This window comes from Sciurus carolinensis, chromosome 3 (assembly GCF_902686445.1).
Source record: "Sciurus carolinensis chromosome 3, mSciCar1.2, whole genome shotgun sequence".
In the NCBI taxonomy this organism is placed as follows: Eukaryota; Metazoa; Chordata; class Mammalia; order Rodentia; family Sciuridae; genus Sciurus; species Sciurus carolinensis.
This window is the reverse complement of record NC_062215.1, coordinates 153,513,357-153,536,805: the sequence shown is the minus strand read 5'-3', so window position 1 is coordinate 153,536,805 and position 23,449 is coordinate 153,513,357. Positions and strand designations below refer to the sequence as shown.

The following is a 23,449-nucleotide window of genomic DNA, read 5'->3' as shown; positions in this document are numbered from 1 at the left end:
TAGCATGCATGAGGGCCTGGGTTCAATCTCCAGCACTGTAATAAAATAAAATTAAATTAAATGAGTGAACAAGGAGGAAAAATAATGAAGTTCTGTTAAGAGAGGTGAATTATCTCCAGTGGAGCTGAATGTAGTGGCACATGCCTGAAATCCCAGCTACTTAGGAGGCTGTGGCAGGAGGATCACAAATTCAAGGCCAGCCTGGGCAGTTTAGTGAGACTATGCCTCAAAGAGAGAGAGGGAATTTTCTCGGGTAGGGAATAGAGTGTTACAAAGAAGTTACAGGTTACCCTGTGTTTCTACCGCAAATGCCTGTCTCTTAAAGACATAACTAAGTGTACCACAGAATAATTGCTTCTTGCCCTATATTCTCATCAGATCTTGTTGAAATTATCATAGCATGTCAAAAGTAATTGAATATTTATCTGTTCATCAGAAGGGAACTCTCTGTAAGCAAAGAGTTCTCTGCTTTTTTGTTGTTTCCTTTCTTTTTTAAAAACCTACAATAACTCAAGATGGTAAGATGCTTTAAAAATAATTTTTGAATAAAGGAAGAAAACTAAGTAGAATTGTATAAAGTTGAGTATGCCTGACCTTCAACGGGCCTATTCTGTGTTCTTTCAGATATGACATGATAAACATAAACCTGTACTTAGAACCCATAGTATCCGACCTGGACAAGATGACCTATGAGATTTTCTGCCATCGTCCCTGGATTTCTTTGCATTCGCACATCTAGATTGTCATGGAGAAGGGAGAATGTGATTTCCATTCCTATTATTGGTTAATTGGCTCTCTGTTGACTAAATTGTCTGGAAAAGAGCACAGAGAAAACAGTTGGGCTACTTTATTGTTATTGGGGGTACTGGCTTCAACATCTGATTTAATATTTTAAAAAGGTTTTCTTCAACGTCATATCTGATCATTAAAAGTTGCTACAACTTCCTGTATGTTACTTTCTAACATACTCTCTGTTCCGTACGATAGCTGTAAAGTACCAGCGTATGTAAGGCCAACTGGACAACCAGAAGCAGCCTCCAGACGTGTGCGTCAGAGAGTCTCTCAGCCTCAAGGAGCAGATGTTGACAGCCCACATCACCAGGTGACCCCACAGCAAGGGGAATCGTCAATAATGCACAATTGGTCTGGACCATTTCATAGGAGTGTATTGAGGGTTGGTGAATCCATTCCATAGTTTAGGGAATATTTTCAAGATGTTAATGTGATCATTGAAAAATCTAGGAACATGTATTTTAAATAGCATTTTATCTCCAATCATAAAGGGCTACATATTTATTTTAGAAAATTTGGAAAAGTCAGAAAAGAAAAAAATGAACAATATAAACAACCCATGAATAATCACCACTCATACTTCAATATACTTCCTTCCCTGTGATATTTTTAAATTAGTTTAGATCATACTACAAAATTTATTGACCAAGTAGTCTATATTGTGAGCATTTTCCATTGTCATTAAAATTCTTCAAAAACATCTTAATGGTATTTAAGTGGACATAACATTTTTCATTTAAGTCTTCCTCTGTTGTTAGGTTATTTCCAATTTTGGCTGTAATTTAAAATTTGCTATTAAAATCTTTACACACTATTCTTTGTGTACAGTTCCCTGTTTATTTCCTTGGAATACATTTCTGAAGTTTAATCACCAGAAAGAAAGAAAAATGGAAACATTTTTAAGGCTCTTCGTGTCTATTGCAAAATTGCCTTTTTGAAAGCAATATCAAATCACATTCCCAATGGATACAGGCAGCTAGCTCACTTGATACTGGCTAATATTGGTTATTACTATGTTTTGAATTTTGTTCATTTTATGAGCAGAATATATTTGCCTTACTTTGTATTTCTCTGATTGAGTGGAATGAGACTTTTCCCCAAATAGTTTAGAAAGCAATTGTGTTTTCTTTTCTTTCAGTGCCCTCTTGCCCATTTTTACTGATGCATCAATTTGATTTATCAATATATTTAAACTTTTTGCATTTTAAGTTTCACTGAGGCAAATCATTCTTCCTAGTTATTTCCTTTTAGACTTATTCATAATGTGACTTGCTATATGGGTGTTTTCAATTTTTATGAAAATGCTATCAATCTTTTCCTTTGTAATTTCTTAGTTTTATGCTTGGAAAAATTTTCCCACTAAGAAACCAAAGGACTCCTTAGCAGTATTTTATTTTAACATGTTTCATCTTGACATTTAACTTTTAAATCTATCTAGGCTTTGTTTTAATATATGATAAGAGACAAAGATAGTTTCCTACTCCTGCTTTTTACTTAAATAAATTCTTTCCTTTTTAATTTCTGTATCATGCTTTCTTTAATATATACTAAAATTTTCACCATTTCATGATGTGTTTTACTGCTTTCTATTCAGCTCAATTGCTTTTCATTTTATTTGAATTATTATAACTTTATGATATCTATTAGCATATTACAGACAAGTCTTCCCTTTTTATTTTATTTTTAACCCAGTTTATCGAGATATGATTGACACATAAACAGCTACTTATAGTTAATGTATACAGCATGACGAGTGGGGGATAAGCATACACCCATGAAACCATCACCACCACCACCATACTTGCCATAAAAATATCCATTGCCTCTCAAAGTTTTCTCTTTTTCCAATTATTATTATTGTTATTATTTGGGTGTACATATGTGTGTGTTTGTGTTAAGCATACTTAACATAAGATCTATCCTCTGAGAAGGTTGTAAGTATTCAACAGAGTATTGTTGACTATAGCTGCTAGACCATATACTAGATTTCCAGGACTCATTATTCTTGCTTAAGTAACACTATATATCCTTTGACCATTATCTCCCTTTTTTTCTCTCTCTTTCCACATTTTTAATTCATGCATTATAATTATACATAATGATGAGATTTGTTGTTGCATATTCATACATGCACACAGTATAATTTGGCCAAGATTACTCCCCAGCACTTCCCCGCTCCCTTCCCTTCTCCCACTCCTTGACCCCTTTCCTCTACAGATCTCCCTTTGATTTTCATGAGAATCCCCTGCCCCACCCCACCCCTACACTTTCTTTTCCTTTTTCCTCTCTAGCTTCCACATATGAGAGAAAACATATGACCCCTGTCCCTTCTGAGTTTGACTTCTGAATGGATCTCAAGATCCATTCATTTTCCTGCAAATGACAAAATTTCATTTTTTTTAATGGCTGGATAAAACTCCACTGTGTGTGTGTGCGCATGTGTGTGTGTGTTCATGTGTGTGTGTGTGTGCATGTTTGTGTGTGCATGTGTGTGTATCCATTCATTTGCTGGCAGGCCCCTAGACTGGTTCCAAAGTTTGGCTCTTATGAATTGCATCACCTCCCTCTTATTTTTATTTTTTATATTAACTATTGTAAAATAATATTTCTTCTAGAGCAATTTTGAAAGCATTGTAATCTTTACAGTGTGATCTTATAGGTCTTCATAGGATGATCTTCTGAATACTTTTCAATCACCAAAGATAAATTAGTACCCATCTTGCAGCTGTACTAGGTAGAAGTCAATAAAGTGGAGAGTAAGGCCTGTGGCCACCAGTGGCAAGTGGCCTGTGCAGCTACCTCTATGTAATGTCCTGTCAGTCCCTGTGCACTTCAATCATCAGCTCATGGAGTCCAAATCACTCAAAAATACCCTTGTAGGATATGGAGCACGTTTGCTGGAGGGTTCAGCATTGAGCCCGGCACACGAGTGAGGACAAAGAGCTGCTCTACTTCCTGCTCTGAATACAGAGGAGGACAAGCCTTGCCGCAGTGCAGATTGGTCCGCATGTTAACCAGTGTTTGTTCTGTGGGAAACTGCAAAGAGGTTTTGCTGTTTCCATTTCTTTTACACTCTCTTCTTTTTCATTTTTTAAAATTGCTATATCCCATCTTATGTCTCTAGTACTTTACTTTTATTAAAAAGACATTTTAATTATACGAATAAGACATGAATCCGCTTGCCTTAGAAGAAGTCAAAATAGTATACATAAGCCTAAAAAATCCTTTTCGTCTACAAATCCTAATCCAGGTCCAGTCCTCAATTCCCCAGAGGCAATCTGTTTGGGGTGTACATTTGCATGTCTTTTCTTCTGCATTTTCAAATGTGTGCGAGTGTGTGTGTGTGTGTGTGTGTGTGTGTGTGTGTATGCACGTGCACACATGCATGAACAGGTATGCACTTACCCACAGAGGAAAATGAGCAATATCTATTGAGCTGAAACCCTAGAAACCTTGAATGTGTACACAAGAAAACATATTCAGTTTTACTCACAGAATCTTTGCTTTTAATTTTTTGAAAAACTGGAAACAGCCCAATATCTTTTAATGGAGAATGACTCAGTAATCATGGTATCTATTCTATTGATATTCCATAATAGGTCCACATGTACAAACCTGAAATGCTTCCCAATTACACAAACATATGTGCCACATGATAATATTGATGTAATTTAAAAAGTCACAGGATGTTTCATCTTAATAATATAAAGCTCACTGATTCAAAGTCTATGCTAAGCATGTGGAAGCTGTTTGAGTATTTAAATGGAGAGGTGGATAGGCAGAGGTCACTCAGAGGGGCCACAAAGGGCACATACCAATCAGGAAGTGTGACTTTAAGTCTGTGTATAGCTCAGTGTTTTCTGCCCTTTCATTTCCTCTTCATGGAACAGTGCTCCTACGGTGGTCAAATCACCATGTATCACTTGCAGGGAGAAGAGGGGACTGTGGAGTATTATAGCCACAGCTGCTGATAAACGTAAAGTAATGAGATCCAATCTCTCATCCAGACATGTGAGAGCCAGGGGCTGGAACACTGTGCCCCAGGAGCCTGGCCCAGGCTTGGTCAGGTCAGGACAAGTCCCTGGGTGGCAGTTCAGAGAACAGTGTGATGTGAGAGAGGTTTGATGGGAAAATCCAGAGAGCCCAGCCAACCATTATTAATTCAACAGACTTGTGAATTCAAAGAGAAGCAACAACTCTGAAGTACACATCCAAGTAGGAAGCAATGGAAAATAGGAAGATTTAAGTAGAAGGTAGAAAGAAGTGAGAGATTTCTTAATCCAAGGGAAAGAAAGTGGACCCAATTGCTTTTTGTAGATGCCTTTGGGGTAGGAGATGTTCAGGATGGCAACTTAACTTGGGCAAAGAACTACTATAACTTATTCTTCAAACCTAAAATTTTTCTCTGTTTTAATTTCTTTTGCATCAATTAAACTGTGCAACTCTACTTTCTGCATCATTGTTTATGGATATAAGTGAAAAACATCAGCTGCCTTTTAAAATAGACTATGGTTTTATTAAAAACATCATTATCATATTCTTACAATGGATTTTTAAATATGTGATCAAATTCCAACTGAAACTCATTTTCCCTATTTCTTGCCTTCTCTAGACCTTAGTCAGCATTAAGAATGAACTGTGGAGGATTCGTGAATCCATTAATGCTCTCCACAGGGAAAGAAGGTAGGAACTGCATGTGCGTGCACACACACTGGCAGCAGAAATAAATCAGGAGCCTTTCCTTTAGCTTTGGAGAAGTTTTCTATAAGGATCTTACCTTTGCTCTTTTCTTTTTAATTTGGAAGGAATTCGGTAAGTGTGAATCCTGACTCCAGCTTGAAGGTAAAAGTGTAATTGACATTGCTTGAGTAGTTATGCATAATAAAAATCATCTGGGCAGTACATTTTAACTCTGGATTACCCAAGTTTCCTCCTGAAAGATGGCTAAGCACATTCAGTGAGGTATTGATTCTTGCAAACATTTTGTTTATGTGTTGCCCATTTCTAAAGAAATCAGTACGATTTCTCCAACAGCCTCTAACTTCCTCCAGGGTTTATTATGTTGATGTGTCTCAAGGAGCAAATCATTCCTGGAGCTTGTCACTAGTTGTCCTTCCTGTAGAATACAGAATTCCTGGCTCCTCGTGCAGTGCACATTCAATAAATTAATGACACTCTCTGTGTATATATGACAAGATATGCTTCATAATCTAAATGTATGAAAGATAGGAAATAGTTTTAAAATTCTGTGATTTGCTAATGTAAATGAGCTTAATAAACACTTTCAAAGTAATTTAAGTATTAAAAATAATTTTGTTCTGCTTCATTGAATGAGAAAAATATGAAAAATAAAAATTTTAAAAATTATCAAAAAGCAATTTTGAAACTTTAAATGTATAAGTAAAAAAGGAATCTTTGAAATTTAGTTCTTTAAAACTTAATTCTTAATTATTTAAACCTAGTTCTTTTAAACTAATTTATTCCCTTTCATACAATCCATGTCAACTACGTAGACCATGAATATCCTAATAAAGTATTTAACACTACAAAGTTTACCAAAGCATGGGGCTGATTAACAAATGAAATACAAAATGAAGGTTCCATCTTTTTTCTTGTCGACACCATCATTTTTGTTACTGATTTAGATAAAATCGGGTAGGGGTCATACCTCTCAAATGTGTGTATGACATGGTACTAAAAGGCACAGAGAGTAAGCTGGATAACAGCTTGGGATGAATAAGATTTAACAGGCTGGAACAGTGGAACAATTAATAAAGACCAAATGTTAAGGGATTAAAGAGAAATCCTCCAGTTGTGGGTTCACAAGAAATAGTGTAAAAAAGATTAGAGATATATAGTTGACTGCAAGTTCAGTAACAGCCAGCATTAGGTCACTGGTTGTCTAAAAAACAACCCGGTCTCAGACTACATTAACAGGCAGAGCATCACTCAATTGTTGGTTACTGATTCGCTAGTATATACTGTGCTAGGGACTTGTCAAGGGAAGTCATCTTACTACTCTGTCACGATTAGCTTGCTGTGGGAACATCTGGGATTCTTTTGAAGGCCTAGTAGGTGGGAGATTTAGCTGTTCAGCTCCAAAAAGCAGAAACACATATAAAGATCTAAGGCAGATTTCAGGTCATTTGATTGGGATTATTTCAGATAATCAGAACTATTTGTTAATAATAATATTTAACTGGAAAGTAATGGACTCCCAGCTGCTGCAAATATTTGAATCAGATGAATTGTGTTTACCAGAAACACTCCAAGAAAATCTCTCCTTAAATTAAAAAGAAAATAAAAGCAGAGTAAGGAAGAACTGCATTTCTGATAGGGCTCTGCCTACTTTCCCATGGATTTCAGGGAATGCAACACATATCTCCTAGCATGGTGCATTTGCCAGAGAGCAGGCAGGGCTCTCAGTGTGGACAACATGGGAGAAAGACAGGCTGTTGTTGTTAGAGATCAAAACAAGCACAACACCTTAGGTACAGAGAGCACTGTCTACAGAGGCCTCCTGAGATGGTTTCTCTGTTGTCAGTTATATAAACCCTGAGCTGACGCCTTCCTGAAAACCCCATCCTATGTACAAACTCAACACTCCAGTTACAGTCAGGGATTTTAGAGTAGGACTCTTGTCTCGCCTAAGTGACTGTCTGGAAGGGTAAGGGCTATTTTTCAGAGACATCTGCTGGGAGTAGGAGCCCAAAACATACCAAGGCCTCTCCAAGCATCATGGAGACTAGGAAATTGAAAGGTTCTAACTTGAGAAATGGTGCATTTCACACCAGATAGCCAATTTCTCCCAAATTCTACACATTTGCCAGTGGCACTGATTAAAGAATAAGACTACATGCAGATAATTTTAATTATATAACTACTACGGGACAGGAACTATTTTAGCTCAGACCCTGGGGACATGGTAGTCAACATAATATGAAAAACATTGCCAGAATCAAGAGACAAAAATCATTTAAAGAGGTAATTGAGTAATATATATCCAAAATAATAAGTAAAACAAGTAGTATGTCATAGAGCATGCTCTCCAGAAACTTGAAGGGTAGAGGCTCTACTAAAATCTGAGGATTTTTCAAGCTCTGAAAGCAATTCGACATGGAGATAAAGAAGGGAAGGAGATGCGCAGGGCAGAGGTGAGGCTGGGGTTGGGGTTTGTGATTTCCACTGGACGTCACAGAAGGTCTCATTGAAAATAGAGCATGTCTGCTAAGATTTGAAGTGGGTGAAGGAGAGAAGCAGGTAGGAACCCAGAGAGGAAAAGGGGGTCCAGGCAAAGGGATCAGAAAGCTCAATCTCAGAAGGAGAAGATGCCCTGGTGTGTTCAAGATAGCCAGGAGCCCTGTGTGCTGAAGGGCAGTGAGTGAGCAGGGAAAAGCAGATAGAGGAAAGAGGGAAGGAGGGGCTTGACCATATTGTGGAACTTGCTCACCTTTGTAAAATGACTTCAGTTTACTCTAAACAAAAGGGGAGTCGTCGAAAGATTTTTTGTTTCTTTTTCATACCAGGGATTGAACCCAGAGGCACTTAACCACTGAACCACATCCTCAGGCCTTTTTATTTTTTTATTTTGAGACAGCATCTGCTAAGTTGCTTAGGGTTTCACTAAGTCACTGGGACTGACCTCTAAGATGCAATCCTCCTGCCTCAGCCTCCTGAATCCCTGGGATTACAGGTCAGTGCCACCATGTCCCGCTTATCAAAGGGATTTGATGTCAGAGAAGTTACATGATCTGCCTTTGTTTAAAAGAATAACCCTGACTGCTTGGTTCATTCTTTAAAAGAAAAAAATTTTGTAGTTGTATATGGACAGAATGCCTTTATTTATTTTGTTTATTTTTGTGTGATGCAAAGGATCAAACCCAGTGCCTCACACGTGCTACGCAAGTGTTCTGCCCCTGAGCTACGGCCCCAGCTCCTTGATTCATTCTTAAACCAATGAACAGTTAGAGAGGAAGAGAAGCCAAAACAGAGCCACAACTCATGGACCGGATAACTGGTCATTCCCTGTAGGTTAGTCAGATTTTAGAGCCATGTTCGGCATACTGTCTTTCTGAATGGAGTGTTTCTAGACAAAACAAAAATGAATAAAGTAAATATTCATATTTAAGCAGCTGGTGAAGGTATGCTGTCAAAAGTAATCCAAGCCAGGCGTGGTGGTGCATGCCTATAATACCAACAACTCAGAAAACTGAGGCAGGAAGATCACAAGTTCAAAACCAGCCTCAACAATTTGGAGAGGTCTTAAGCAACGTAGTGAGACCCTGTCTTAACATAAAAATTTTAAAAGGGCTGGGAATGTAGCTCAGTGGTAAAGTGGTCCTGGGTTCAATTCACAGTACCAAAAAAAAAAAAAAAAAGTAACCTGAGACATGACAGGTGAATTTTCCAAGATACTCCAATGCCAGTGAGGCTCTCGGTGGAATTGCTACATCATGGACACAGAGGGCAGCTCTGCACAGTGCACAAGGCACACAGCAGGGTAGTCCAGGGAAGGCAGCAGTCAAGGCACTGGCTGGTCCGCAGGAGGACCTGGAGTGCGTACATGGCTCCAGTTCTGGTAGGATGCTGGCCTTGCCTTTCCAGACCATTCAAACCTTCCCAACTGCTCTTCCCATTGCAGAGTCCTTAAACAGCAGTTCAGCCAATACAAAGAAAAACTGCAAGCACTGCACACCTCCCAGCAAGAAAAAAGCAGCAGATTCGAAACAAAGATTCATGAACTGACAACCCAACAGGAGAGTCTATGGACCAGGCTACAGCAGATGGAGCAGGACCTACAGGTAGAGAACGTGGGAGATGCTGGCCACCTGACCACCTGGAAGTCTAACTGAGTTCCTCCCACCAAGGAAGGGCTGCAACTCGCAGCTTCACACCACACTTTGCTCAGCCTCTTCTCTTGCTGTCTTCTCCCCATCCCCTAACCTCCTCCCACTTCCATCCTCCATTCTGTATCCTTCCCCATCTCGAAGGCAGCTGCATTGAAAGAGGGTAGGATCAGTGCCATGTGTAAACAATAGAGCTGGGCAAGGCAGTTCTTTACAGCATTGGTTCTTTTTATATTTTGTATTTGTTCTTTTTAGTTAGACATGACAGTAGAATGTATTTTGACATATTATACATCCATAGAGTATAACATCCCATTTTTGTGGTTATACATGATGTGGAGTTACACTGGTTGTATATTCATATATGAACATAGGCAAGATATGTCTGATTCATTCTACTGCCTTTCCAATTCCTATCCTCCCTCCCTTCCCTTCATTCTCCTTTGTCTAATCCAGTAAACTTATATTCTTTCCCCCCTTCTTGTGTGTTAGCATCCATATATCAGAAAGAACATTCAGCCTTTGATTCTTTGGGATTGGCTTATTTCACTTAGCATGATAGTCCCCAGTTCCATCGGTTTACCAGCAAATGCTATTATTTCATTCTCCTTTATGGCTGAGTAATATTCCACTGTGTATATGTACCACATTTTCTTTGTCCATTTATCTGTTGAAAGGCACTTAGGTTTGTTCCTTGATTTAGATGTTGTGAATTAAGCTGCTATAAACATGATGTGGCTGTGTCACAATGATATACTGATTTTAAGTCCTTTGGGTATAAACTGAGGAGTGGGAAACCTGGGTGGTGGCTTAAATCTTTTGGTTTCAGGATCCCTCAAACATCCTTAAAATTCTTTGAGGACGACAAGAAGCTTTTGTTTCTGTGGGTTATATCTGTTGCTATTTACCATAATCAAATTTAAAACATACCAGTGGTATTAAAATACAATCATTAACTAATTAAAATATAAAAATAATAAACTCATTATGTATACAACATTTTTAAACAGTAACTAAATTTTTTACAGTCTGGCAGAGTGGCATTATTTCATAATTTTCACAAATTTCTTCAACCTCTTAATGGAAGATAACTGAACCATCAGAACTGCTTTAGCAGTCTATCTGTTGCAACAAGTTTTTGTTGAATCCTATGAGGAAATCTGGTCTCATAGATAATTAGAGTTGAGTATTTTCATAGCCTTTCCCAAAATTGGGGATACTTTTCTTTATTACTACACCAAAACACAATAAACAATAGTTTCTTAAAGCACAGAGCAATATGGAATCTGAAATCATTTCTATCTCATACTCTGTTTCATTACAACCCAGTGTTCTAGTATGTTCTTTGAATAGTCTACCCCTGCATGATTTTATTAACAAACCACATTGGTCGTTTGAAAAATATTGACTCACTGGGCTAAGTTGAACTTCCTAAGCTCACCCATTTTATTATACAAAATAAAAAAAAATTCACACTCATTAATGTCACTGTTAACTTCATAAGAAAATTATTTAAGAATTGGAAAGCTATCAAGCTCACAGTGGGATGTGCAAGTTTTTCTAACTTCTGCTTGAAAGTTACCACTATAATTGGTTACAAATATGGTTCACTGCTCACCTTGCACTTACATTCTCACTTTGTTCCTTTATGAAAAAATATTTGCAGATACCCAAATCTGAGTAGCCATAGTTTATCTATCAGTCATTCTTTGGCCCAAGAGGTAACACTGGTTATTTTGCATGATGCATATGAAGTGTTTTTTGTACACTTCTCATTTTACCACACACAATGTTAAAAAGGAAAGAGCTATCATTATTAAAATTAAGAACTTTTGCTATTCCATCGAAGATCTTCTTACATGGAACTGCTATTTGTTTGATTGATTGATTTTTTGTTATTTCAATCAGGTAGTGTATGATGGTGAGAGAGCCCCTGCTGGCTCTGTGTGGTAATGCTGTCTGACTTCTGCTCAGTCACTGACAGCTTTACTTATTGTTGATTTTGTACCATCAGTGCAAACTTCAAATAACATTGAAGAATCATTAAGAACAAAATTTTACCCCTGAGAACCCTAGGACACATGTACCAACCACAGTTTGAGAACTGCACTTAAAATAGAGCGTGTTCCTGAATTGTTTCCCTCTGGCTTACTATGAAGCCCCTCACACCACACCTACTAGACGAGTCATGATGAACACGTTTCGTTGTGATAATTTTTATATGTCAATTCAATATATGCTTATGTTTTCAGAAATTCTTTATGATGATTTTAGAACCCGAGATTTTTAGAACCTAGATTTTTTTTTCCAAATCTCTTCTGATAATTACCTGTGATATTTTACAATCTGAGATTTTCCAAATCTTGAAGAGAGTTATGGATTGATATTGAATTAGTAGTATAAAGTATAATTAAAAATATATTTAGAGAGGAAAAAAATGTTACACTAGCATCTCCTGATTATTAAACTTTAATACTTTGGAGAAAAGAGTAAAACAAATTTTAATTCTTCATAAATAAGATTTTTCTCTACACAGGCAATGTCGCAGCCACTGCTTCCTGTATCTACCCTTCAAAATATGATGTCCAGGGTTGACCATTTTTCAGCTGGTAAGTCTCCAAAAGAAGATATTTCCCAAATCAAGAATGTCACTGAGAATGGTCCAGAATGGGAACCTCTTCCTAACCCTGCCATAGTTGATGCAAGTCAAGCAAATGCAGAGAATGCTCTACCCAGTGCTGAATCACCAGAGACCCTTTTGCAAAGTACCAGGCTGCAAAGCTATGCACAAAAAATACCCAAGGAAATCCTTAGCTCCCTACCAAGCCGTCAAGAAGGATTGCTACAGGAAACCCCCCAAATTCCTCCTCCTGAAATAAGCAGACCTGCTCTGGCACCTGCAGAAAGGAAAGAGATAATTAACATCAAAGAGAGAAATGACCAACTAGAGGAAGAGGAAATCCAAGAACTATTGTCAAAACTCATGGATGCCTTCAACCTAGAAAAGCCATCAGGTAAAGTTTTCCCCATCAATAGAGAAAGTAATGGCCAGAGATTAAAAGACTTGATTATATAGTATTAGACCAATAGGTGTAGTTTTTCTAGTGTGTAAAAGTGTTCTGAATCTTTTGGACATCAGTAGTATCTATGATCTTGATTCCTATTGTTGACTAATTCGTAGGGTTACTGTGAACATCAAAGGGGATAAATCATGCAAAATTTTAGAACAGCACCTGGCACATAGTAAGCACTAATAAATTCTTATTATTTTCTTATTGCAATTATTAATATCAGAAGCCTTAAATCATATATAACTAGGAAGCCTGATATCACAATTTTAAAGTGGGAATAATAATGCTGTCTTTCTAAAGGAGAATTAAGTTTTCTATATTAGAAATAGCATGATCATTATAATCTTCTTCATAAGCTGGGACCCATTGCTGAATTCTGAAAGCCTTTTAAGAAACCCTTTTCATACTTATTTCTTCTGCTTTGGAGTAACATTATACATATCCTCCACCATACAAAGGAGGCCTTCTCAAAATATTTCTGAGTTGGGGATTGAGGTATGGCTTAGTGGTAGAGCTTCTGCTTCGCATGTGTGAGACTCTGGGTTCAATCCCAGTACCACACACCAGAGTTTCTGAGTTGGTTTGTTAGTTTTTCAGAGTTGCTATAACAGAGTACCACAAACTAGTAGGTGACTTAAACAAAAAAAGAAAAAGGAAAGAAAGAAGGAAGGAAGGAAGGAAGGAAGAAAGAAAGAAAGAAGGAAGGAAGGAAGGAAGGAAGGCAGGAAGGAAGGAGGGAAGGAAGGAAGGAAGGAAGGAAGGAAGGAAGGAAGGAAGGAAGGAAGGAAGGAAGGAAGGAATTTTCTCACAGTCCTGGAATCTAGAAGTTCATGATCAAGATATCAGCAGCACTGTTCTTTCCCAAGGCCTCTCTCCCTGGTTTGTTGACCAACATCTTCCACCTATGTCCTTATGTGGTCTCCCCTCAGTGTGTGTTTATGACCAAATTTCCCCTTCTTATGAAGATAGTTGTCATATTGAGTGAGGAACCATCCTCATAACCTCGTTTTAACTTAATTAACTCCTTAAATACCCTATTTCAAATACGGTCACATACTGAGGTATTGGGGTTGACTTCAATATAAATTTAGGGATGAGGGGACACAATTCAGCTCATGAAATTGGAGAACTATACATTAGGCACATGATAATGTCAGTTTTATACAGTGCTTTGTAAAGTCAAGTCAATAAGCTAATTGGTGATTCTCAAAAGCTCTACAGTAAATGGAGTTGGAGGTATAATCTTAGTATTAGAGGAAATGAGTTCACAGAAATGTCAGAGCATGCTCAGTCTACCTGAGGCAAAGACAGGATGGGAACTCCTTGTGCCTGGTTCTTAAGCCAACACAAAATTCCACCTACGATATTTCCATCTAAATGTCCTCCGGGTCATGATGAGCATTCAAAGCAAAGTCAATATCCACTTGACCTTTTTTTTGGAAATTTTCACATAAAAATCAAACTTGCAGAAGAGGATTTTAGTATTTGGCATCTTTTTGGGTTTTTATTTGTTTCTCCAAATGAGCTGATGAAAGTCGTTGATTACTAAAACATGGTATGGGGTCAGCTCTCACAAATGTAGTTATTAAAATGTACATTTCAGATTCCTAGTACTAGGTGTACTACTTCTTTTTGGAAGATAATACCTCAACATGAATAAATATTTCTAAATTCATATGTCATAAAAATGTATAAACAGGCAATTAGTATTATCCAATCTTGTAGAAAATATTTAAAACTCTCAAAAAATTCACCTTTTCCACTTACAATCTCAATAGAATGTTTTTATAGGAAGTGTGTGTTATTAAATAAACATGCTTATGATATTAGCAGAGAGATTCTTGTCTTTTTGTTACTATAGCATTAACTACTTTGTGATGACTTGACAAATACTAACTTTTAAGATTTAAATTTATTTCTTTTATATTACTTGTATTTCTTTGAGACCTCTAAACATACAGAATAAGGAACCATGTTAATCTTCATGGCTATTGTTTTGCACTATCTGTCACTCATCATTCAAATATTTCTACTTAAGTTTGGATCCTTATTCATTCTGGTATTGAATATGATCCTGTTTTCAATCCACTTAGCCATTGGCAGTATCTATCATAAAATTATAGTCCTTATGTGCTACATAATCATACATACTTACCAAAATCACATCAAACTTAATCTAAGAAGTGTGATGAAATGTGGAAAATGAAATGAGCTAAGTTGAGGTATTGGCTACCTTTATTTACTATTTTTATCATGGATACATTAGATAACAGCAGTAAGTTTTTGATTTCTTTACTGTTTGATTTTTTAATTAGAAAATTATTAGGCAAATTAGAAATAACTACTATTTGTAACATTCTTAGATTGACTCAAAGTATCAATATATTCACCCAGTGTAGTGATTATCCCAATAGTTGACTGCCCTTTTGGATTATAACTTTAATAAGAAGTTACTGTATCTTGGATATTAAGATGAACTTCATGATACCTGAAGGCTTAATAGGATTAAATGTAAACCTGATGATTATTTGGGGGCAATTATTGACATTAATTGAATAGAGTCATTCTGCATTAATATCTAAGATAAAAGGACTTTAAGAGATGGTAAGAGCATAATGGAAAAGAAAAAGTGTGTAAGGAGGTCCCTGAACCTCTTTAAATTCTGAATGTTGGATTGAAAATCAATAGGAAATAATTTGGTTAAAATTTACAATAAGAAAGTCGATTTGGGAGCTGGGATTGTGGCTCAGTGATGGAGCTCTTGCCTAGAATGTGTGAGGCACTGGGTTCAATTCTCAGCACCACATAAAATAAAGAAATAAATAAAATAAAGTTATCAAAATATAAATAGATTTGAAATACTGTTTAACACTCTTTGCTTCTGTGGTGAAAGAAAAGAACCTAATTCTCTGCCTTTACTGTCTCCTTAAATTATTTTCTTTACATCTGAGAGTGAAATTTCCTGTGTATGTCTGCTAAATTATTTTCTCAGGTTCTCTCTCATCCCTTTTTGCAATACGTTTGTCACTGTATGTTTCAGAAGTGAGGAGGGAAGACAGGGGAGGAGGGTGGCAGAATCAGGAGAGCATAACTTAAGAACAAAGCAGGTGGATCAAGCCAGCATGAAAACCCCACCTCCAGGCTCAGTGCAAAGCATGCAGGTTAACGACCCTTAACCTCATCTTCTCACTCAGGAGGGAGATCACTGGACTATGCACCCATCATTCTAACACTTCTGGGGGCCATCCAAGGGACCAGATTTTTCATTGCCTATCTCAGAAAACTGATAGTACCTGCCATACACTAGAGGCCTGAGAGTTGCTAAGAACAGAGGTGGCAGTTGAGACTAAAATGAAGGTTTGAGAAGCTACCAAAATTTCTGGCCAAACTGATTGCCGAGGATCTTCTTCTGTATGAGAAGACATGAAGAGTGTGTATTAAAGTCCCTGAAAACTAGAAGTGGTTAATTTTCCTACTGTATACACATGAACACAAAGAGTAAAGAAGGAAAAGGTAAGCACAGGAACATGGTGCAGACAAAGGAATAAGGCCATGCTCTGGAAAAAGACCCTTATGAAACAGAGATATATGAATTACTTGACAGATAATTCAGAATAACTGTTATAAAGATGTTTATGAGCTGAAGAGAAGATTGCATGAAAAAAATAAGAATTTCAACGGAGTTAAAAAAAAAAAGTTTTAAAAAGACCAAATAGAAATCTTGTCACTGAAAAAATACAAAAACGTCAATGAAAATTTCAGTAGAAGGTTAAACAGCAAACTAGAAGCAAGCAGAAGAAAGAATCAGCAAACTGAGTATTTTAAATCATCTATTCAGAGGAGAAAAATAGGGGATGGGGAAGAGTTAAGAAATCTGAAGGGACATAGAGGATACATTCAACCAACCAATATATTATGAAAGTTCCAGTTGCAGAAGAAAGAGAAAATGGATCAGAAAATTTCCTCAGAGAAGTAATGGTCAACTACTTCTGGTAGAAAACGGAACAGAAAGGAAGTGAGCCCAGGACATTCAGAAGCTGTGGGGCCTGTAGGACCCAAAGGGAATCCTTCTCCTCTATAGATTTTTCCAGGCTTTTTACAGACCTTTTGTAATTTTGAATGTAGAACACAAGGACCTATTACAAGTCTACTTTTTTGCTATATCTGCTAATAAAAACAGTTTAATTGCCTGAAAAAAAAAAAAAAGAAGAAGTAATGGTCTAAAACTTATAAAATGGAGGGAGGAAAATGGAGATACAGATCAAGGAAGCTACTAATCTCAAATTAGATGAACTCAAAGAAATCCACACCAAGAGGAATAATCATATTGTCAGAAGTTGAACACAAAAGAATTTTGAAAATGTCAAGTGATTTGCAACAAAGGAACCCTCAGGAGACCATAAACAAAATTTTCAGGAGAAACCTTACAGGCCAGAAATAAATGGGAACGTATATTCAAAAATGCTAAAAGAAAAAAAATCTGCCAACCAATAATATTATACCCTAAAAGTCATTGGTATGATGAAGACAAAAATACCAAGATACTGAAACAGTGATGTATAAATCACTTTCAATTCCAATGCAAAAGTATTAAAAATAATTATAACTATAAAATGTTTATGACATACAATATTAAAAGGTGGAAATTTTGTTGTCAGTAACATAAAATGCAGTGCAAGGATTAAAAGTAAAGAGTTTTTCTATTTGATTGAAGTTGTCATCAGCTAAAAAAGACTTTTGCAACTACTAGGTGTTTGGTATACAACACTTGGTAAGCACATACAACAAAAGCCAAAGAAAATATACACAATCAAATAATCAAACTGTAACAATGCAAAAAAATTAAAAAGAAAGGAAGATGGTAACAAAATGGCCAAGTGATACTTTCCCTCCAATAATTACTTTAAATATAAGTGAATTAAAGTCCCCAGTCAAAAAATATAGAGTTGTTGAATGAATTTAAAAAACAAACATATAAAAACAGAGACCCAACTCTATAATGTCTATAAATAAGGACACACAGGCTGAAAGTAAAGGGATAGGAAAAGATATACCATGTAAATAGAACCATAATAACATCAAGAGTGGCTACCCTCATAGGATTCAAAATAGACCTTAGTCCAAAATTGGTACAAGAGACAAAAAAGACACATAATGATAAAAGACTCAATTCCTAAGGAATACATAATAATTCAAGTAACATACATGCTCAATATCAGAGAACCTATACAACCAATACAGAGAGCAATCCTTGGCAGAACTCAAGAAGGAAATACACAGTAATTCAATAATTTTAAGACATTTCAATACTCTTATTTCAATAATGGATAGAACACTCAGACAGAAAATCAATAAGAATACAGTGAACTTGAACAACACTATAAACCAAATGGACCTAAGAGACTTGCAGAATATTTCACCCAACAGCAAGGTAATATATGTTCTTCTCAAGTACACATGGAACATTATCTAGAATAGGTCACCTGTTTTGTCAGAAAACAAGTCTTAACAAACTTAAGAAGACTGAAGTCAGATCCAATACCTTCTCCAACCACAATATAATGAAAGTAGAAATCAATAATGGAAGAAAAGAAAAATAAAAAAATAACAACACATTCTTGAATGACCAAAAAGCAGAGTAGAAAACGATTTCAAGATAAATGAAAACAAAAAAACAGCAACTAAAGCTTGTAGGATGCAGAAAATACAATCCTAAAAAGTAAACTTTTTAAACTGTTTGTTTTATTAAGTTATACATGACAGCAGAATGCACTTTGATTCATTGTACCTAAATGGAGTACGACTTTTCATTTCTCTGGTTGTACACAATGTAGAGTCACACTATTCATATAATCATATATGTACATAGGGTAATGATGTCTGTCTCATTCCATCATCTTTCCTATCCCCTGCCCTCTCTCCTTCCCTCATTTTCCTCTACACAATCCAAAGTTCCTCCATTCTTCCCTTAATCCACCCCCATTATGTATCAGCATCCACTTATCAAAGAAAACATTTGGCCTTTGGTTTTGGGGGATTGGATAATCTCGCTTAGCATGATATGCTCCAACGCCATCCATTTACCTGAAAATGCCATAATTTTATTCTTCTTTATGACTGAGTAATAGTCCATTGTGTATATGTACCACAGTTTCTTTATCCATTCATCTATTGAAGGGCATCTAGAATGGTTCCACATTCTAGCTATTGTGAATTGAGCTACTACAAACATTGATGTGTCTGCATCACTGTAATATGCTGATTTTAAGTCCTTTGGGTATAGGCCAAGGAGTGGAATAGCTGGGGGGTCAAAAGGTGGGATTCATCACTTATGAATAGAAATGCATTAGATTTATGAGCATTGACTTTATATCCTGCTACTTTGCTGAATTCATTTATTAGTTCTAGAAGTTTTCTGATGGAATTTTTTGGATCCTCTAACTATAGAATCATGTCATCAGCAAATAGTAATAGTTTGAGTTCTTCTTTTCCAATTCATATCCCTTTAATTTCTTTTGTCTAATTGCTCTGACTAGAGTTTCAAGGACTATGCTAAATAGAAATGGTGAAAGAGAACATCTCTTTCCTGTTTCAATTTTTAGAGAGAATGCTTTCAATTTTTCTCCATTTAGAAGGATGTTGACCTTGAGCTTAGCATAGATAGCCTTTACAATGTTGAGTATGTTCCTACTATCCCTATTTTTTCTAGTGTTTCAAACATGAAAGTGTACTATATTTGATCAAATGCTTTCTCTGTATCTATTGAAATGATCATATGATTCTTAACTTTAAATCTATTGATGTGATGAATTACATTTCTTGACTTCCAGGTATTGAACCAACCTTGAAACCCTGGGATGAACCCCACTTGATCATGGTGCACTATCTTTTTAATATATCTTTTGTATGCAGTTTGCCAGAATTTTGTTAAGAATTTTTGCATCTATGTTCATCAGGGATATTGATCTGAAGTTTTCTTTCTTTGATGTGTCTTTGTCTGGTTTTGGTATCAGGTGATACTAACTTCATAGAATGAGTTTAGAAGGGTTCCGTCCTTTTGTGTTTCATGGAATACTTTGAGGAATATTGGTATTAGTTCTTCTTTGAAGGTCTTAAAGAACTCGGCTAAGAATTCATCTGGTCCCGGGCTTTTCTTGGTTAGTAGGGTTTTGATGGCATCTTCTATTTCATTACTTGAAATTGATCTGTTTAAATTGTATATGTCCTCCTGGTTCAGTTTGGGTAGATCATATGTCTCTCAAAATTTGTCAATGTATTTGAGATTTTCTATTTTGTTGAAGTATAGATTTTCAAAGTAACTTCTAATTATGTTTTTTATTTCAATGGTGTCTGTCATGGTATTTCCTTTTATATCACAAATTTCAGCAATTTGAGTTTTCTCTCTCTTTCTCTTCATTAGTGTGACTAGGGCTTATTTTGTTTATTTTTTCAAAGAACCAACTTTTTTGCCAGTTTTTTCAATTGTCTCTTTTGTTTCAATTTCATTGATTTTTATCTCTGATTTTAATTGTTTCCTATCTTTTTCTATTTTGGGTGTTGATCCGTTTTTCTTTTTCTCGAACTTTGAGATGTAATGCTAGGTCATTTATTTGTCAACTTTTTACTTTTTTATTGAATGAGCTCTATGCAATGAACTTTCCTCTTAGTACTGCTTTCAAAGTGTCCCAGAGATTTGATATGCTGTATTGGTGTTCTCATTTAACTCTAAGAATATTTTTATCTCTCCCTGATGTCTTCTGCTATCTATACATCATTCAGTAACGTATTATTTAGTCTCCAAATGTTAGCTTCTATTTTTTATTTTATCATTAATTTCTAATTTCATTCCATTATGATCTGATAGAATGCAGGGTAGTATCTCTATTTTTTTGTTTTTGCTAAGAGTTACTTTGTGGCATAGCATATTGTCTATTTTAGAGAAGGATTCATGTGCTGCTAAGAAAAAAGTGTATCTGTTCGTTAATGGATGAAATATTTTAGGTGTGTCTGTTAAGTCTAAATTATTGATTGTATTATTGAGTTCTATGGTTTCTTTGTTCAGTTTTTGTTCAGAAGTTCTATCCAGTGGTGAGAAAGTTGTGTTAAAGTCATCCAGTATTATTGTGTTGTGGCCTATTTGATTCCTGAAATTGAGAAGGGTTTGTTTGACATACATAGATGCTCCATTGTTTGGGGCATACTTAACAATTGTTGTGTCGTATTGATTTATGATTCCCTTAAGCAGTATGAAATGTCCTTCTTTATCCCTTTTAACTTTGGCTTGAAGCCCACTTTATCTGATATGAGGATGGAAATCCCTGCTTTTTTACTGAGTCCGTGTGCATGATATCTTTTTTCCCATCCTTTCACCTTCAGTCTGTAGGTGTCTTTTCCTATGAGATGAGTCTCTTGAAGGCAACAACATATTGTCGGGTCTTTTTTTAAAATCCAATCTGCTAGGTCTTTTGATTGGTGACTTCAGGCCATTAACATTAGGGGTTATTATTGAGATATGAGTTGTATTCCCAGTCATTTTGGCTTATTTTTGGCTTTTAACTTGACTTGGTTTCTCCTTTGACTGGATTTTCCTTTAGTGTAGTCCCTCCCTTTGTTGACTTTCATTGTTGTTTTTCATTCCTCCTCATGGAATATTTTGCTGAGAATATTCTGTAGGGCTTTCTATTTGTAAATTCTCATAAAAGGAATCTTATAGTAACAAATGCCTATCTTTAAAAAAGAGAAAGAGCTGCTCGGGGTGCTGTTCAGGGGTAGAACACTTGCCTACCATGTGTGGGGCCCTGAGTTCCATCCCCAGTACTGAAGATTCAGAGGAAGGAAGTGGAGGAGATTAGGAGGAAGAGGTTGTGAAGAAAGAATATGCTCGAGGCAGAGGAAGAAGAAGCGTAAGGATCACAAATAAGAAACTGAATGTTACTCCTCAAGTAAATGGAAAAGGAGGAAGGGGAGTTAAGCCCAAAGTTAGCCAAAGGAAGGCAATAATGATTAGAACAAAAATGAATGAAATTTAGAAAACAATAGCAAAAAACAAAACTAAGAGTTGATTTTTTTAGATAAAAAATGTGACAAAACTTTAGCTAGATTAACTAAAAAGAAGAAATTCAAATTAATAAAATCAGAAGTGAATGAGGAGTTATAGAACTCCTCATAACACAGAAATAAACACAAAATAACAAAGAAATAAAAAGGATCATGAAATTACTATGAACAATGACCAAAAAAATTGGATAATCAAAAAGAAATAGATAATTCTTAGAAACATACAACCTATCAAGACTTAATCATAATGAACAGAAAATTCGAACTACTAAGAAAGAAAAGCCCAGGAACAGATGACTTTACTAGTAAATTCTAGCAACCGTTATAGAAGAATTAATGTTTATCCTTCTTAAAGTCCAAAAAATTGAGGGACACAGACTACTTCAAAAATAATTTCATGCGATCAGTATTATCCTGTTGCCAAAACAAATAAAAACACTGCAAGAAAACTGCACACTAATTTCTCTGGTAATCATATATGAAAAATACTCAACAAAATACTAGAAAATTGAATTCGACAACATATTAACAGGGTCATACACCATGAGCCAGTGGTATTTTTTCTTGAGATTCAAGGATGTTTTCATTTATGCAAACCAATAAATATGATACAATTCATGAACAGAATGAAGGATATCAATCACATGATTGGTTTCAAAGGTATAGAAGAAAGCATTTGAAAAATCTGACACACTATCATGATAAAAATTCTCAACAAACTAGGTAGAGGGAGAAATTATTTCACTGTAATATAGTCTATATATGAAAAGTCCATAACTAACATCAGGCTGAAGGTGAAAACATTTCCTTTAAGATCAAGCACAAAGTAAAGATGCCCATTCTCACCATTTCTATTAGACATAGTGCTGGAAGTCATAGCCAGAGCAATTTGGCAAGAGAAAAAAAAACTGAAAAGCTATCCAAATCAGTTTCATCTGTTTGCAGATGTCACAATCTTATACGTATGAGGGCCTAGCTAAGGACAGGGAGGTGCATTATTCCTTTTCCTTTCTTCCTTGTCTGGAATCATCACTCTGAATTATTATTTTAAATAAATAGGAATTAAAGCTTCATATTTAGCAAATTGTGGGGAAATAAACAGCAGTGCTTTAGCAAACTCAGGAGAGAGAAGTTAAATACTGTATCTTTATCTAATATGTTTGCAGGCAATCTCAAATAATGACTGGGAGTCCTAGAAGTGTTTATTGGAATCTACATTTTTATATATATATATATGCACACACACACATATATATGAAAAATAGAAGTAGTTATTTGATGAGAATAGGAAGAGTTCTAGCAGAAAATATATCTAGTTGGTTTATCATTAAATCACTCATTTATTTATTCATTTAACAAATATTCATCAAGAATTTACTCTGTGCCAAGCTCTATGCTTGATGCTGGGCATTCATGGCATAGGTACGTATTTTTTAAAAATTTTTATTTGTCCTAATTAATTACACTTGATAGTAGAATGCATTTTGTCACATCATATATAAATGGAGTATGACTTCTCATTCTTCTGGTTGTACATGATGTAGAATCACTCTGGCCATGTAATCACATGTGTACTACCATAATAATGTCCAATTCATTCTACTATCCTTCCTATCCCCATACCCACTCCTTCATTCCCCTCTGCCTAATCCAAAGTACCTCTATTTTTCCCTAGCCCACACC

At 35.9% G+C, this 23,449-nt stretch overlaps 1 protein-coding gene across 1 annotated transcript in view; it reads left to right on the top strand.

The window, feature by feature from the left end:
• Dytn (dystrotelin) overlaps positions 1-23,449 on the top strand; it is a 75,603-nt gene that overhangs the window by 47,457 nt on the left and 4,697 nt on the right. Inside the window, exons 10-11 of the mRNA XM_047543888.1 lie at positions 9,434-9,593; positions 12,175-12,652. Coding sequence (XP_047399844.1) covers positions 9,434-9,593; positions 12,175-12,652 — 638 coding nt within the window. The remainder of the gene's footprint in view (positions 1-9,433; positions 9,594-12,174; positions 12,653-23,449) is intronic.